Source organism: Anoplopoma fimbria, chromosome 5, assembly GCF_027596085.1.
Source record: "Anoplopoma fimbria isolate UVic2021 breed Golden Eagle Sablefish chromosome 5, Afim_UVic_2022, whole genome shotgun sequence".
NCBI classification, from domain to species: Eukaryota; Metazoa; Chordata; class Actinopteri; order Perciformes; family Anoplopomatidae; genus Anoplopoma; species Anoplopoma fimbria.
This window is the reverse complement of record NC_072453.1, coordinates 19,105,672-19,123,171: the sequence shown is the minus strand read 5'-3', so window position 1 is coordinate 19,123,171 and position 17,500 is coordinate 19,105,672. Positions and strand designations below refer to the sequence as shown.

The following is a 17,500-nucleotide window of genomic DNA, read 5'->3' as shown; positions in this document are numbered from 1 at the left end:
CCTACCTACATGTCTGTCTACCTGTCTACCTAGCTACATGTCTGTCTACCTGTCTACCTGTCTACCTACCTACATGTCTGTCTACCTGTCTACCTGTCTACCTACCTACATGTCTGTCTACCTGTCTACCTGTCTACCTAGCTACATGTCTACCTACCTGCCTGTCTACCAGAGTGTTCCACCTGCTGCTATCTGAACTACGGTGATAACTAAAAGCAGCCATGTTTGTTGTCGCCGTTCATAGTGATAGTTTAGGGGGCGTGTCTTTGGAGGTCTAAGAGGACGGACTGTCAGTGATGAAGAGTTGGGGACTTTCTCACTAGATTTAAAAAATGAGTAGAGTTCGTGCTGCTAGCTCCTTTCATTGGAAAAGAGGGGCCAACTCTGGGCTGCATTTTTAAAATCTAGAGTAGTATGGTATTAGTATGTATGTATATGAAAGCTCCTACGTCAATCACATCAACAATCTGCTAACATAGAGAGTTCTTTTCTCCTAATGGATAACTAGATCAATGAACTCGTTGTCACATGACCCTCCAGAGAGAGCTGGTAGCTGAACACAACACATACCAGGAGGAAGGGAGCATGAATAGTTCAAGAACCTTCACATCCTTTGTTCAATACATTTCAAATACTGCCTTCAGGAAACCTATATATCAAGCTAAATAACAGGACTGAATATATTGTATTATATATTATGAAGTTAATATAAGAAGACTGAATATATTGTTTTATATATTATGAAGTTAATATAAGAGGACATATTATATAGTATATATTATGAAATTAATATGAGAGAACAGATTATATTATATTATATTATTGTCTGTCTGTGTAGTTGAGCTGCTGCAACACTTGAATTTCCCCCATGGGGATCAATAAAGGAATATATAATAATAATAATAATAATATTGTATTATATATTATGAAATCAATATAAGAGGACAGATTATATAATATTATATATTATGAAATCAATATAAGAGGACAGATTATATAATATTATATATTATGAAATGAATATAAGAGTACAGATTATATAGTATTATATATTATTAAATTAATATAAAAGGACAGATTATATAGTATTATAGATTATGATAATATATAGTATAATATAATATAATATATATATTATATATAAAAGCATATGAGCTAAAACGGCCAGAGAGAGAAGATATTTTGACATATATTTAAAAAAAGATTTTGGACCTTAGATTCCAATAAATATGTTTTCTTGTTGGCTGTCAGAGAACACATAGTCCCCCTGACCTCTGACCTCTCTCTTTTGGGAAGTGATTGGCAGATAAAATGACACCGGAGAAGGTCATTTCCAAGAGCACACACACACACACACACACACACACACACACACACACACACACACACACACACACACACACACACACACACACACACACACACACACACACACACACACACACACACACACACACACACAAACACAGCTGTAAACTGAATCTGCTGCTAATAAAGTTTTATAAGAGAGCAGGAGGTCAGAGGTCATGTCTTTTGCAGTGTGCCTCTTCTCTATATTGTTATTTCTGTTCTGGTTGTTGGAGTCATGAGCAACGTTTCCTCTCTGAAACTTGAAAAAAGTTTTTATGATTCAAAGTCAGAGACACAGAACTGTGAGGTTCATTCAGAAGCTGTGTGATCTGAAGATTATAAAGTCAGAATCTTTGCTACTTCTGAATGTATATATATAAATAAATATATACCTGTGTCCCTGTGTGTCCTCAGCAGGTGGAGGACGGAGGATACGAGGCGTCTGTCTCTCAGGAAAAGCAGGACTCTGTTCGTCCAATCAACCTAAAGGTCAGAGGAACAAAGACACTTCATTGGCTGATATTAGTGATGAGTCTGGTGTCCAACTGAACCAGTCCATCAACAGGAAACCAGCTGCTGGGAACTTGTTTGGTGTCCCAGGTTTGGTGTCCCAGGTTTGATCCATGATCAGGTGATCAGTTTGTCAGACTGCGATCAATACTGAGTTGATCAGGGAGTTTAGAGGAACGGCTTTGATCAGAAATATACGGGACTGTAAAAATGAGTGGAACCCAGAACCAGAACGTTCCAGGTCCTACTGTCTGAGGAGATGGTTCAATAAGGAGATGTAGTAGTACTGTAGTAGTACTGTAGTAGTAGTAGTAGTAATGTACTGTAGTAGTACTGTAGTAGTAGTAGTAATGTACTGTAGTAGTACTGTAGTAGTACTGTAGTAGTAGTAGTAATGTACTGTAGTAGTACTGTAGTAGTAGTAGTAATGTACTGTAGTAGTACTGTAGTAGTACTGTAGTAGTAGTAATGTACTGTAGTAGTACTGTAGTAGTAGTAGTAGTACTGTAGTAGTACTGTAGTAGTAGTAATGTACTGTAGTAGTACTGTAGTAGTAGTATGTACTGTAGTAGTAGTAGTACTGTAGTAGTAGTAGTAATGTACTGTGTAGTAGTAGTAGTAGTAGTACTGTAAGTAGTACTGTAATAGTACTGTAGTAGCAGTACCGTTATGTAGTAGTACTGTAGTAGTAGTAATGTACTGTAGTAGTACTGTAGTAGAATCATAGTATTCATTCTGGCAGAAGTAGTACATGCAGTACTAGTAACAGTGTCTTTCTGGTCTAGACGGACAAATCCGGTCGCCTGGTTCTGGAGACTCCTGCTGACCTCCAGAACCTCCTGCTGCTGAGGAAGACCAAGAGAGAGCAGAAAGCTGCTGTCAGGAAACCTGCTGCTGCGCCCCCTGCTGTCCAGACAGTGGTACCACACAGACACACACACACACACACACACAGACACACACACACACACACACACACACACACACACACACACACACACACACACACACACACACACACACACACACACACACACACCTGTCTTTATATTTATGAGTCTCAGATGAAACAACACACTACAACTGAACTAAATCATTATATATATAAAATCATTCTTAGTAGAACTTTTAATCAGTCACAGTTTTAAATAAAGTGTTTCTGGGAAATTCAATGTCAGCGTCTTAGAAAGCAAAACACATATAAGATATTTAAGTCAAGTATTAAATATGAATTTCATAAATAGACACATTGTGTGTTGCAGTAAAACAGCTGCACTGAAGATATATATATATATGTGTGTGTGTGTGTGTGTACTAATACTAGTTGTCTTCCAGCCTTACTACGTGGACGAGGAGGATTTCTTTACGGCCTGTGATCAGAAGCAGCTGCTGCTGATTGACAGGTACCTGTCCACAGGTGGAGACGTCAACGCCTGCGACGCGGTGAGTTTCCAACACTCGACTGCTTCTGTCGGCACAACGAGGAAGTTTGTCTTCAGGGCTTCCTTTCAGAATAAAGTTCTATTCAGGTGGAGGACAGGATCAGGGTTCAGGTTCAGATTAACCCTTTCTGGCAGAAACTCCTCCTTGTGCTGATAAATAAAGTTTATTTACATAACAGTAAAAGACAGTAAGGTCTGATTTCATGTTTGAAATACTACTTTTTTTAATATAATATACATATATAGGTATATATAAAGCTATATATACACACTGATATCTGTTTTCAGTTTGAGCGTACAGGTCTGCAACGAGCAAGTTCTCAGGGTCACACAGAGGTCGTAACTAAACTGTTGGAGGCCGGAGCAAACATCCACAGCAGAGACAAGGTACTGATTTAATCCAGTGTTGGAACCAGTTTGAATCAAGGGTTGGTACCAGTTTGGATTCAGTGTCAATACCAGTTTTAATCCAGTGTTGGAACCAGTTTGGATTCACCAGTTTAATCTCGTGTTCTGTCCAGCTGTGGTCCACTTGTGTCCACTCCGCCTGTCGAGGAGGACGTCTGTCAGTACTCAAACTGCTGTTGAACCATGGAGCGGACATTACTGCAACAGACAAGGTAATACTTCCCACAATACTTCTACTACTACTACTGTTGATATTATCTGATATGTACTACTACTGATATTATCTGATATGTACTACTGTTGATATTATCTGATATGTACTACTACTGTTGATATTATCTGATATGTACTACTACTGTTGATATTATTATACTACTGATATGTACTACTACTGTCACCATCTCTATCAAAGATTAAGGAGAAATCAGCTGACATCCAAATCTCATTTTAATAAATCACAATAAACTAAATATCTATATATACATGAATAGATAGGTAGATGGTTAAGATGTGACTCTGTGTGTGTGTGTGTGTGTGTGTGTGTGTGTGTGTGTGTGTGTGTGTGTGTGTGTGTGTGTGTGTGTGTGTAGCTGGACAGCACTCCCCTTCATGTCTCTGTGAGGACCGGACACCACGACTGTGTTGAACACCTCATTCACTGTGGAGCCAAAGTCAACACACAGGACAAGGTGGGTACACACACACACACACACACACACACACACACACACACACACACACACACACACACACACACACACACACACACACACACACACACACACACACACACACACGTGATGGACAGAAGTCAGGACAGAATTCTTCTCTCATTTCACTCTGAAGCTCCAAAAAGTGAACAGAATCCTTATTCGCCGTATTATTAGTAGCAGTGTTTCATTACTAATCAATATATTTATATTTATATATATTTAACATTTTTACACACTGCTGAGATCAGCACCTTCTTCTGGAACTGCTCTTGTTTAGTATGTGTAGTATAGTATGTATTAATATATGTCTCATGTTCATGGAGTAAAAACACTGCGTTGTGTTTCAGGAGGGAGACACTCCGCTCCACGACGCTGTCCGACTCAACAGATATAAAATCCTCCAGCTGTTGTTACTGCACGGGGCCAACACACACACCACAAACCAGGTAACGCTGAGCCTCCAGGGGGCTCAATGGGCATCCAGGGGGCTCAATGGGCCTCCAGGGGTCTCAATGGGCCTCCAGGGGGCTCAATGGGCATCCAGGGGGCTCAATGGGCCTCCAGGGGTCTCAATGGGGGGGCTCAATGGGCATCCAGGGGGCTCAATGGGCCTCCATGGGTCTCATCCTCCAGGGGGCTCAATGGGCATCCTGGGGCCTCAATGGGCCTCCAGGGGGCCTTCAATGGGCCTCCAGGGGTCTCAATGGGCCTCCTGGGGGCTCAATGGCATCCTCAATGGGCATCCTGGGGGCTCAATGGGCATCCTGGGGCTCTCAATGGGCCTCTCATGGGTCTCATGGGCCTCCATGGGCAATGGGGGGCTCAATGGGCATCCTGGGGTCTCAATGGGCATCCTGGGGGCTCATGAAGAGGTTAAAGCTTTCTGTTCGGTGTGTTTCTATCACAATAAAATGTTTTATTATTATTATTATTATTAAAGGTCAAAGTCCAACATGTTGAATTCAGACTGTTCTACAAGGTTCTAGATTGAAGCCTGTCTCTCTCTGTCTCTCTCTCTCTGTCTCTCTGTCTCTCTCTCTGTCTGTCTCTTTGTCTCTCTCTGTCTCTCTCTCTCTGTCTCTCTGCCTGTCTGTCTGTCTGTCTGTCTGTCTGTCTCTCTGTCTCTCTCTGTCTGTCTCTCTCTGTCTGTCTGTCTCTCTGTCTCTCTCTCTCTGTCTGTCTCTTTGTCTCTCTCTCTCTGTCTCTGTCTCTCTCTCTCTGTCTGTCTGTCTCTCTCTCTGTCTCTGTCTGTCTGTCTCTCTCTCTCTGTCTCTATCTGTCTGTCTCTTTGTTTCTCTCTGTCTGTCTGTCTGTCTCTTTGTCTCTCTCTGTCTGTCTCTCTGTCTCTCTCTCTCTGTCTCTTTGTCTGTCTGTCTGTCTGTCTGTCTCTCTGTCTGTCTCTCAGAATGGACATTGTCCTCTGGACGGGGTGTTGGAGTGGCAGAGTGAAACAAAGAGCCTCCTCATCGAGCAGATCCACAGGAAGTGATGTTACAGACATTGTTAAGATCGACCAATCACTGCTTTGGACGTCAAGGCTTCTGATTTGTTCGTGAAGTAAACAAAGAACAAACTGAAGCGTCAAACAGAAACAAACGCTTCAGGAGCTTCTTTCCTTTTTTTAATCCTTTTCTCAAACTAAAGCAGAGGATCCTGATTCCTCTCTGACTTCTGTGATTTGTTACATTAAAACATTTATAAACACAAATAAACCTTTTGGTTTACATACATTCGTCACTTTTCTGTCTTATTATTTGATTGTCATAATCAGAGTGAGAGGAGAAATATAACTCAGCCGAGACATTTAACACATTTAAAGGAATACATATATATATATATATATATATATATATATATTCCTGTTTACGTGTCGCATTGGAATGCTGACAGTATTTACAGCCTCCATGTCTCTGAAGACTTTGTGACGGACTCATTGATTCAGGATTTATGGGACCAGTGTGTTCATCAACTCTTCTCTACAGTCCAGACCTTTACAAGCTGAAGATGAAGGTCTGAACAGGATCAGTGGTTTGTGGAGCCAAACAAACCAGACAACACAATAACAGATGATGGGCTAACATGTGATGCACAGATCAGCTGTGTTTATGAATAAACTGGTGTGTACTGGGAGCCCAGACTGGGAAGCGCCTGAAGAGAACCGGGGTGTGAGGGTGGTAGAACTCATGGCTCAATGATTGAGTTCTCATAAAACTAAACATCAAGGAACTGATGGAGATGAAGCTGTCCATGTTGGAACCAGTGACAAAAAAAAGCCAGAGCTCAACAATAATATCCATATTGTGGAGGTATATGGAGGTAATCATTTTAATTATAATCATTTTCTGGAGCTCAAGGATACAGATACATCTGAGAATAACAGGAGGGTTAACGGATTATTAATAATAACAAACATACAATGAACCATCGTTAGTGTTTATCAGGTAAAAATAATACAATCATTTTAATTTTAATATTTTATTCAGTTAATTAAAGTTTTTTTCACAACATGTAGGTGCTTTTTTTCAGTTTAGTGTTTTAATAAAATCAAAATCCAGAAACACCACAAGTCAAGTTTTAAGGGTGGAACATGTTACACACACACACACACACACACACACACACACACACACACACACACACACACACACACACACACACACACACACACACACACACACACACACACACACACACACACACACACACACACACACACACACACACACACACACACACACACACACACACACACACACACACACACCATTGGTTAGAACAGCCGGCAGCCGGAGACAGCTGTCCTGTGATTGGTTCTTCTGTCCAGATGTCTGGAACTGTGAGGGCAGACCATCATCATCATCATCATCATCATCATCATCATCACCACCACCACCACCATCATCATCATCATCATCATCACCGCCACCACCATCATCATCATCATCATCACCACCACCACCATCATCATCATCATCATCATCATCATCGCCGCCACCACCACCACCATCATCATCATCCCTATCACGACCATCACCCCCCCAGCATACCCACCACCATCCCTATCACCACCACCACCATCACCATCATCATCATCATCATCATCATGAGTTTCTGAAAGTGTAGTACCTGCTGTGTACAGGATCAGGGTCTGGATGTGGTTCAAGTCAGTGGATCAGTTGGGTGAAGTAAAGAACCTCCACCCTGGTTCTGCTCGACCTCTGGAGAGAGAAAACAAGAGAGAATCTAAAGACCTGACATCCATCATGGCTGAATAAACAATGTTTATAATTCTACTCAGCAAAACCTGCTGCATTAATCGTGTCATATTGTAAACGATGTCATGTGTTTTAAGCTGCGCCTCCACTCTCATCACACAACTGTTTAGTTGTGTGATGAGAGTGAAGGTGGAGAGCAACAGCTAGAGGGCTTTATAAATCTAACAGAGCTGTTGGTAGTGGACTGAAGGTTGGACCTGGTTCATTGTGGTCTTACGTGCTGGTGAGAGCGTTGCCCAGGTTCCTAATTCTGCCTCTCAGAGTTCCTCTGCTGGGAGTTTTGTAGTAGCTGTTTAACTCTGGAGAAGTCAAGGGCTCGAACAAACGACCTGGGAAACAGGATGTATAACAATAGTGACTTCACCTTTAATGGTTACACACATCAGAGGATGCGCAGTGACTCTGGAAGATGCATACCATCACAACTTTGTATTTTTATTTCTATTAATGTAGTGAAAGTTAGTGATTTTGAAAGTGGTATGGGGAAACTAGGGAAATGTGCTGTGCATGTGAGGGAAACAAGATGCAGCTAATTAGACCAGTGATAAGACTCAATCTAGTGCAGTTTCATGCTGTACACTCATACACCCACCTGGCCCATCATTCAGGTTGTGGGTTTTAGTGGTGGAGGACGAGATCTTATCTGTCTGGATGGTGAGGACGCGTCTCCAGTAGGCGTCAGGGAGTGACAACATGCGGCAAATAACCTTAGAAAAGAGAAGGAGGCGTAATGAAGCACTGAGATCAAAGATGGACAAAATTACAAAACTCCCAGGCAAAACAAACTTTTTCTCAACCACATAACTTTGTAAAAATCAGTCACATCCCAAACGATGCAGAAAAAAATAGCCCATGCATTTGTTACTTCAAGACTAGATTACTGCAATTCCTTATTATCAGGCTGCTCTAATACGTCTCTGAAGTCTGTCTAATTGATCCAGAGGGCTTCAGCAAAAGTACTGACAAAAACTATGAAAAGAAAGACCTAAATAGTCTTAGATGTTCAGACGCCATCATATCTTAAGGAGCTTATAGTTCCATATTATCCAACTAGAGGGTCGGTTTGGTTTTAGTCGGGCTGGCGCAGGTTCATATTCGGGACTGGTTCAGGTTTATAGTTAGGACTGGTTCAGGTTTATTATTATTTTTATTATATTCCTTTATTGATCCCCATGGGGGAAATTCGAGTGTTGCAGCAGCTCAACTACACAGACAATAAATACACATACTATACAACAAAATAAAGATAGAACAGGAATAAAAATGTACAGTATATCCACATGGGGGGGGGGGGGGCGCCTGGTCAGCATGGTGACAGACTGTGGTCTCTGCTGTTGTTGTTGTACAGTCTGATGGCAGTGGGCACAAATGAGCGTCTGAAGCTCCGTCCTGCTCTTTGGTAGAATCAGCCGATGGCTGAAAGAGCTGCCCAGCTGCCACAGTTCCTCATGGAGAGGGTTAGGGTTATTAGGGGATTGTCCAGGACGGCTCCGAGTTTGGCCTTCATCCTCCTCTCACCCACTGACTCCAGACTGTCCAGCTCCAGACCACCACAGAGCTGGCTCTCCTCACCAGCTTATTAAGTTTGTTGGCATCTCCAGTCCTGATGCCACCACCCCAGCACGTTACCACACAGCAAAGAAGAGGGCGCTGGCTACCACAGACTGGTAGAAGAAGAGGGCACTGGTTACCACAGACTGGTAGAAGAAGAGGGCACTGGTTACCACAGACTGGTAGTAGAAGAAGAGGGCACTGGTTACCACAGACTGGTAGAATGCCTTGAGCAGTTTATTGCACACATTGAAGGACCTCGGCCTCCTCAGGAAGAACAGCCTGCTCTGTCCTTTCCTGTAGAGGGCAGTGTTGTGTGTCCAGTCCAGTTTATTGTTGATCTGCACCCCAAGGTACTTGTAGGACTCAGCCCTCTCCACTTCCCCTCCCTGAATGAAAACAGGGACAGGGGGGCTTCTGTTCCTCTGGTAGTCCACCACAAGCTCCTTGGTCTTGCTGATGTTGAGCTTCAGGTGGTTGTTGCTGCACCATGTGATGAAGCTCTCAATCAGTCCTCTGTACTCCTCCTCGTTGTCCCTGGTGATACATCCAACAATGGAGGAGTCATCGGAAAACTTCTGGAGGTGGCAGGAACCAGAGTTGAAGCGGAAGTCCGAGGTGTAGAGAGTGAAGAGGAACGGTGCCAGTACAGTTCCTTGGGGTGCGCCGGTGTTGCTGATCACAGACTCAGAGACACAGCCATCCACCCTGACGTACTGTGGCCGGCCTGTGAGGTAGTCTGTGATCCAGGAAGTGGTGTCGGGGTGCAGGTTCATCTCCAGCAGCTTCTCTCTCAGTAGGGAGGGCTGGATGGTGTTGAAAGCACTGGAGAAGTCAAAGAACATGACTCTCACAGTGCTTCCCAGCTTCTCCAGGTGAGAGAGGGCCTTGTGCGTCAGGTAGATAATGGAGTCCTCCACCCCGATGTGTGGCAGATAGGCGAACTGTAGTGGGTCCAGGAAAGCTGTAAGCTGGGTCCTCAGGTGCCGCAGAACCAGTCTCTCCAGGGTCTTCATGACATGTGATGTCAGGGCCACAGGTCTGTAGTCATTAAGACCGCTGGGACGACTCTTCTTCGGCACCGGGACAATGCAGGACGTCTTCCAGATTGTGGGCACCTTCTTCAACCTCAGGGAGAGATTGAAGAGGTGCCTGAGAGGAGCTGCCAGCTGTCCAGCACACACTTTCAGCAACCTAGGGCTGATGTCATCAGGTCCACTGGCTTTGCTTATCTGAAGCCTGGAGAGCTGATGCTGTACCTGGATGGTGGTGAAGGTGGGGCTGGGTGGTGAGGGGGTTTGAAGGGAGCTGTGAGCTCCTGGCCGTGGGTGAACAGTTGTAGGGGGGGATGGGGGGAGTGATGGGCTGTCCTGGTCCACTGATTACTTAGTAATCAATTGTTAAAACTGCCATTTTTACTCTCATATGTATCTTTTCTCTCATATGGATTTATAGAAATGTATAAAAAATGATTACATGTTTATGTGATGTAGAAAAGGCCTCACAATGACAAAAGGCAGTTACTCCAATATCGACATACTATGAATAAGATATTTAGAAAGAATCAAACCTTTGGCTGAGTGTTTGTGTCTCTCATGATGGTTGTTGGAGTCGGCTCAGACATCCCATGTCCCACTATAGTTGGTCCAAACACCCGGGACAAATTATTCTTGTCCATTTGACACTGAGGACTCCTCATCACCCTGAAAATCATGAATGTGTCATATGACACTATACAACAGCAGCCAATTTCCAACTTCTGTGCTGTTAAAATTACATAAATCAAAAATGCATAACTCAAGACAAAATGCTCCTGGAAGGTATTTCTATTTATTTTCCATCAGAAAAGAGCTAAAGCTCTTACTTCTGCAGGTGAAGCATGAGAAACGCCAGCGTGTCTCTGTTGACCTTTGGCAGCTCTGCAATGGCCTGATACATAATGGCAGTGCTGTTGTCTTCATCAGCCAGCTCTAAAACACAGACACACACTGATAGTTAGATGATCACAGAAGAGCTCCAACCGAGGAGCCGACCTCCAACCGAGGAGCCGAGCTCCAACCAAGGAGCCGAGCTCCAACCGAGGAGCCGAGCTTGATATTCAGGTTATTGACACTGACAAGGTGTCGATCAATGATGATGAACTCTGATGTAACTCTGAGCAGCTTCAGTCTTCATACCTGAAGCCTCCATGAAGGTCTTGTGCAGTCTGAAGGGGATGAGAGGCTCCTTCAGTTTCCTCAGAAAGTCTTTCAGCAGACCACACAGCACGTGCACGTCATGAACCTTACTGAGCATGAGAGGAGTTTTCCCCTGGAGGAATCGATCTCTGAGCTCCTTCACCAGACGCTCCCCTCCAGGAACTCTGTACAGTCCTCTCTGCAGACAGCAGGACATCAGCAGCTCAAACTCACATGAACTAGACTGAAGGATGCATGTTTGAAACCAGACTGAGGATCAGTTCACCTCCTCCAGGCCCCTCCTCTCTATCTCAGTCACACACTCCACGATCAGAGGAGGCACTCTGGGGTTGATCACTGGTGCAAAATCCTCCAACGAGTTCTGAAAGAAAACAATTATTGTTAAAAAGCCATGATGACGTCATATGTTTGTGAAGGTTCTGCTCCACCAGCCATCTCATCCCGTTCTCGTATTTTTAAGTGAATCTCTGAGTTTTCTTATTCTGATCGATTTCATGAGCTCTATGTCAAATTAGTCTTTTATCATGAAAATGGAGGAAATAAAATATTGGGATGCTGATAGTCAGTATCATGCAAACACCAACATATAGGCCAGTTTGTGAACCAATATGAGGTCAGACAGAGTTAAAGCCATCAGGAGAGCAGGAACACTGCACCGTCTTTGGTTCACCATGATGCAGAAACATTAACACCACTGCACCGTCTTTGGTTCACCATGATGTAGAAACATTAACATCACTGCACCGTCTTTGGTTCACCATGATGTAGAAACATTAACATCACTGCACCGTCTTTGGTTCACCATGATGCAGAAACATTAACACCACTGCACCGTCTTTGGTTCACCATGATGCAGAAACATTAACATCACTGCACCGTCTTTGGTTCACCATGATGTAGAAACATTAACATCACTGCACCGTCTTTGGTTCACCATGATGTAGAAACATTAACATCACTGCACCGTCTTTGGTTCACCATGATGCAGAAACATTAACACCACTGCACCGTCTTTGGTTCACCATGATGCAGAAACATTAACATCACTGCACCGTCTTTGGTTCACCATGATGTAGAAACATTAACATCACTGCACCGTCTTTGGTTCACCATGATGTAGAAACATTAACATCACTGCACCGTCTTTGGTTCACCATGATGTAGAAACAGTCTTTGGTTCTCGAGTATCTGTTCTGGAAGTCTTAGACGACTCAGGTACCTGTTGAGCTGAACTTCCTGTCGTGGCTGTGGAAAAGCAGCGGTCACTGATTTTCAGTTTGCACTCTGGATGAGCGACTGCACGGCAGTTTCTGCATTTCACCGCCATCTTCCCAAAACGCATCCTCTTCCCGCACGGCAGGCACATCTCCGGCCGGATCACCTGAAGGGAGGCAGACAAACCGGCTGGAAGTTAAAGTCGGTGAGGATTTAGAGTCAAGCCCTCTTACCAGCTGTAACATGGATACATTTCAATTCATACACTTGATGCACTAATAACATCATTGTCCTAACCAGTCCGTTCATAAACATATATTCGTCTGGCTTTGACTCATCTCAACTTCCTTTGATGATTTTCAATGGTCACTTCTTAAATCACAGAGAAGCAAAATTGAACTTGAAATGGTTCCCAGATCACTTTTTAATACTGAGGAAAAGACATTCAGGATTCATATTCACATTTGACTCAAACATTTAAAATCCATGTAAATGTTGATGAATTAAACTGTAAGCTGTCTTTTCCTCACTGAACTCTATTGTTCAGTCACATGTAATGTTTGTCGCTGACAACAGAATCATATGAATAAATATGAATGTGCTGTCACACCACTCCATCTTTATGTCTGAACCAGTGTAGCCGTGAGCGTTCATACAGTTTTAGAAAGGAAAACATGTGCGCTGGTTCTCTCCGCTCTGCAGGTGGAAGAAACTCTGATGGCAGCATGCTCCTCCATCTTTGCTTCAGTTTCAGGCTCCAGCGCCGTCTCATCACAGGGAAACCAGACGGAGGTTTGGTCTGAGAACACAAGTTATCATACAAACACAGAATCATAGAAACGAGATGGAAACACTGCATGTGTGTTTAAAGTTTGAGCTGAATCCGTAAAGTGTTCAGATGAGGAAATTCTTCAAAAAGGTTTGTGATCTTATTCTCCGTTATTCACAGAGCTTTAATCAGCAGCTCGTATGGCAGCAAATATTCATATGATAATGTAGTAACATGGAAACACTACCCACTTGTGAAGTGCTATTATTTGGAATGCTATTGCAGCGTTTCATGCTAGGTAACATTTAGTGCATAAACAATAGAAAAGCTCAAACCACATGGAGAGAACAAGGCAGCGTGGTGAGGGAAAAATAAAGGAGCCTTCAGCAACCGGAAATCAAAAAGACGGCGCCGCAGAGACGAGCTACTGACGAGACTAAAAAAAGAAAAACGAGCTAAACAAGATGAACAGAGGAAACTCCTGCCAGAGAAACCCCTGATCTTTACCCCAAATACTGAGCACCAACAGTTATCAATGTGTGGGGCGGCTGTGGCACACGAGGTAGAGTGCTCGTCCCGCAACCACAAGGTTGGTGGTTCGAACCCCTCTTCAGCCAACATGCCGAGGTGTCCTTGAGCAAGACACCTAACCCCAAGTTGCTCCCCAGGCGCTTCTTAGCAGCCCACTGCTCCTCTGGGATGGTTAAATGCAGAGAATTGTAATTTCCCCATTGTGGGACTAATAAAGGCTTAATTATTAGTATTATTAATTAACTTCACCTCCTTCAACTGAACCAGCACACTCCTGGATCAGGGTACAGGCTGGGTTTTCGGGGGTCACCATGTCGATCTGACCTCCAGTCTCAGGAGTCATCAGCAGTTCCTTCACCAACGTGTTGACCTCCTGAGTAACACACAAAGTCAACTTGAGTCCTCCAGGCTCAATGTAAGAAAGAAAGTCCACAGAAGGAATAGTTCCAGTCTACACAGGAAGGAACCAATTTCTATGTTTAAACAACGGGATTCTGGGATGTGGAGTTGGAAAAAGGTGCCGACGTTGACCGCACCTATCAATTCTTTAAGCACATTTTCACCCCAAAGCTTGAAATCCAGCGACTTGGTCAGTGCTCCTGAGCTTCAAACTGTGACGCTCTACGATCCCCTCTAGCATCAGTTCAGAGGGGTCAGTGAAGGCGTGTTAATAGAAGTTTGTTACACGCATAGTGTCTTTTCAAATTAAACTTCCATCTTCACTGGAAGTTTGAATTTGCAACAAAACCACGTTTTCAGGTTCACGTTAGCTTGACTGAATAGTGAGACACGCAACGGGTGAGTAGCTGGCAACAATTCATGTGTCGTGACAAAATGTCAACGTTTACTTTTAGTTTCAACGAGACAGGAAGAGAGGTCTCCTGGCTGAAAATCCTGTGTTTGTTTGACCCATCTTCCTCCAATGGTGGGAGGAGAGGACCAATGTGGATTCTGTCCTGACCCTGAACCAGTGGACCAGTTCTTTACCCTTGACGGTCTGTTGGAGGGGTCATGTGGGTTTGCCCATCCAGTTTATTTTTTTGTGAACAAACTCTGTGTGTCCCCCAGGGAGTCGTGTGTGTGTGTGTGTGTGTGTGTGTGTGTGTGTGTGTGTGTGTGTGTGTGTGTGTGTGTGTGTGTGTGTGTGTGTGTGGGGGGGGGGGTTACTGTGGGAATATGGGGTATAGGGGTCGTTGCTACGAGCCATCGGGTCCCTGTTGGAGCTGGGTCCGGATACTCGCACAAAGTCGCATGTGTTTCTAGGGGCTGTAGGACTTCTAATGGTGGCGTACTCAGCCTTAGAGACGGACTGACCCGCAGCTGCTCCTTCGTGTCAAAAGCTTCAACATCTGATCAGGATCCTGCTGGATGCCTCCCATAAGACTTTGTAGTCCATCTGGTAAGAGGCACCCGTGGTAGACCCAGAACACACTGGTGAGATTAGAAACCTGGTCTGGTTCCCTAAGGAGAAAGTGGAAGACGTTGTTGGGGAGGACTACACAGCCCCAGGCCGGAAAAGGGGAAGACAATGGACGGAAGCCGACACAAACATATTATTAAAATTCCTGCTTTGAAAATGAATCAAACATTTGAAAAATATGTTTTCTTTAGAAATGTCCTGCATTTAAATAAATTTGCATTCAATGAAATGAGACTTGATGCTGCAGAGGGAAACCTTGTGGTTTTTACTGTTCTGCACTAATTATCTGACAGTTGAAGGATCAGAGGACCTTCTAACACGTTGTCATTGATTTGTTCACCTCTAAAGGTTTCCTCTCCAGCAGCTCTGCAGACATATTCCCACTTCTCCCCCGCTTCCCAACAAGAGCGCCGACTGGCAGACCCATGGACGACCGCTGCAGAGAACCAATAGAACGTCAGAACAGAAAATCAACAATCACGCTGAAAGTATGTACATAAAAAGGTGGAGCCACGTACCCTTCTCTCTCTGGCTCGAGATCTCAGGGGTTTAATGGAAGTTGTGTCCAGATCCTGATCCAATATGACACAAACCACTATCAAATCATGTTTTTTTTTATGTAGCCATCCATTAATTTCTAGGGGAAATCAATGGATGGCTGGAAGTATACTTTAACTGTTAACATTTAAACAGACTGGTCATTTAATAATCCTGTTTGTGTCACGGTTTATTGATCGTACCACATCATCATCGGTCCGGTCATAGCTGATATCAGAGTGGGACAGGAAAGACGACTCGTCAATCACACACAACCTGAATGAACCAAAGAACAAGTTTAAAAACCTCCTCACTGAAACACACATACCATTCAATCCAGGTTCCCAAAGAACATCTGAAACTCCACCGTCTCCTGAATTAACTCCGGGAACCTTTTCAAAAGCTGATATCCTTGAAAAATCTTCCAGAGGTGATAACACCTAGATAAAACCTGGTCGATCTGGTCTGATTCACCTGATCAACACCTTTAGAAAGTGAGAGACACCTAAGCAGTGTATGAAGAGGAAGAGGATAAGGATGAGGAAGAGGCCCAACAGCACCGCTGTGAAGGGACACACTGCTCAGAGTGACGAGCTGCTTCAGAAGCTTTGGATCTTCGTGTACCGTTTGCTGCTTCGGTGCAGAGTCGTGTTGCCTCCTTTGTGTTCAAACGTGGCCAAGAGAGACTTCTGCTCTGCGTTCAAACAGGCGCTGGATTTACTGTCGTGGACCAGGATGTCACACATGAGCTGCATCTGCCTCTGCTAACGATCCCCAGAGACCAGGAGGAGAGAGAGAAGCTGCTGTCAGCGCCGCCTGCAGGCCGCACAGGTCATTACACCCACACCCACACCCACACCCACACACACACACACACACACACACCAGGTAGTGGTAGTCTCCCTCCATCTTGTAGCGTTTCCTCATCTCCACATCCAGCTGGTTTCGAGCGTGTTTCAGCTTGACTTCCAGAGCAGCTTTGGCCACGTCCGACTTCACCAGCAGCTCCTTGTATTTCTTCAGCTCCAGCTCGGCGTGAAGCCATCGCTTCCTCACCGACTCAAAGCTTTTCACCACCTGCATGAATTCTGAAAAAGGCGGGAAAAATCTTAATCATCATCCTCAACCTGAGAGAGTGCAGAAGATTTGTAGTGAAGAACAATGACAGGAATGTCTGGAGGGTTAGGGTGGTCTTCAGTTTCCCTCAGCAGTTCACCAGTCTACTAGTTCACCATCATCTCATCTTATCTTCATCACATCATGTCCTCATCACATCATCACATCCTCATCACATCCTCATCACGTCCTCATCATCTCATCACGTCCTCATCACATCCTCATCATCTCATCACATCATCACATCCTCATCACATCACCATCATCTCATCACATCCTCATCATCTCATCACGTCCTCATCATCTCATCACATCATCACATCATCACATCACCTCATCACGTCCTCATCACATCACCTCATCACGTCCTCATCATCTCATCACATCCTCATCTCATCACGTCCTCATCATCTCATCCTCATCATCTCATCACATCCTCATCATCTCATCACGCCCTCATCATCT

At 44.1% G+C, this 17,500-nt stretch overlaps 2 protein-coding genes across 2 annotated transcripts in view; one reads left to right on the top strand and one right to left on the bottom strand.

Annotated features, from left to right (window-relative positions):
* LOC129091846 (ankyrin repeat domain-containing protein 1-like) overlaps positions 1-5,912 on the top strand; it is an 8,294-nt gene extending 2,382 nt beyond the window's left edge. The window contains exons 4-11 of the mRNA XM_054599541.1: positions 1,768-1,839; positions 2,646-2,780; positions 3,196-3,303; positions 3,591-3,689; positions 3,824-3,922; positions 4,301-4,399; positions 4,771-4,869; positions 5,829-5,912. Of these exons, the coding sequence (XP_054455516.1) occupies positions 1,768-1,839; positions 2,646-2,780; positions 3,196-3,303; positions 3,591-3,689; positions 3,824-3,922; positions 4,301-4,399; positions 4,771-4,869; positions 5,829-5,912 (795 nt within the window). The remainder of the gene's footprint in view (positions 1-1,767; positions 1,840-2,645; positions 2,781-3,195; positions 3,304-3,590; positions 3,690-3,823; positions 3,923-4,300; positions 4,400-4,770; positions 4,870-5,828) is intronic.
* Positions 5,913-7,186: 1,274 nt separating this feature from the next.
* Positions 7,187-17,500, bottom strand: part of si:ch1073-416j23.1 (rac GTPase-activating protein 1) — a 14,504-nt gene continuing 4,190 nt past the window's right edge. Inside the window, exons 3-18 of the mRNA XM_054598896.1 lie at positions 16,805-17,007; positions 16,544-16,683; positions 16,123-16,195; positions 15,901-15,954; positions 15,723-15,818; positions 14,212-14,335; positions 13,319-13,461; positions 12,667-12,828; positions 11,713-11,808; positions 11,427-11,625; positions 11,114-11,219; positions 10,820-10,952; positions 8,291-8,405; positions 7,916-8,027; positions 7,550-7,641; positions 7,187-7,257 (exon numbers count right to left, since the gene is read on the bottom strand). Coding sequence (XP_054454871.1) covers positions 7,596-7,641; positions 7,916-8,027; positions 8,291-8,405; positions 10,820-10,952; positions 11,114-11,219; positions 11,427-11,625; positions 11,713-11,808; positions 12,667-12,828; positions 13,319-13,461; positions 14,212-14,335; positions 15,723-15,818; positions 15,901-15,954; positions 16,123-16,195; positions 16,544-16,683; positions 16,805-17,007 — 1,802 coding nt within the window. The 3' untranslated portion in view covers positions 7,187-7,257; positions 7,550-7,595. The remainder of the gene's footprint in view (positions 7,258-7,549; positions 7,642-7,915; positions 8,028-8,290; positions 8,406-10,819; positions 10,953-11,113; positions 11,220-11,426; positions 11,626-11,712; positions 11,809-12,666; positions 12,829-13,318; positions 13,462-14,211; positions 14,336-15,722; positions 15,819-15,900; positions 15,955-16,122; positions 16,196-16,543; positions 16,684-16,804; positions 17,008-17,500) is intronic.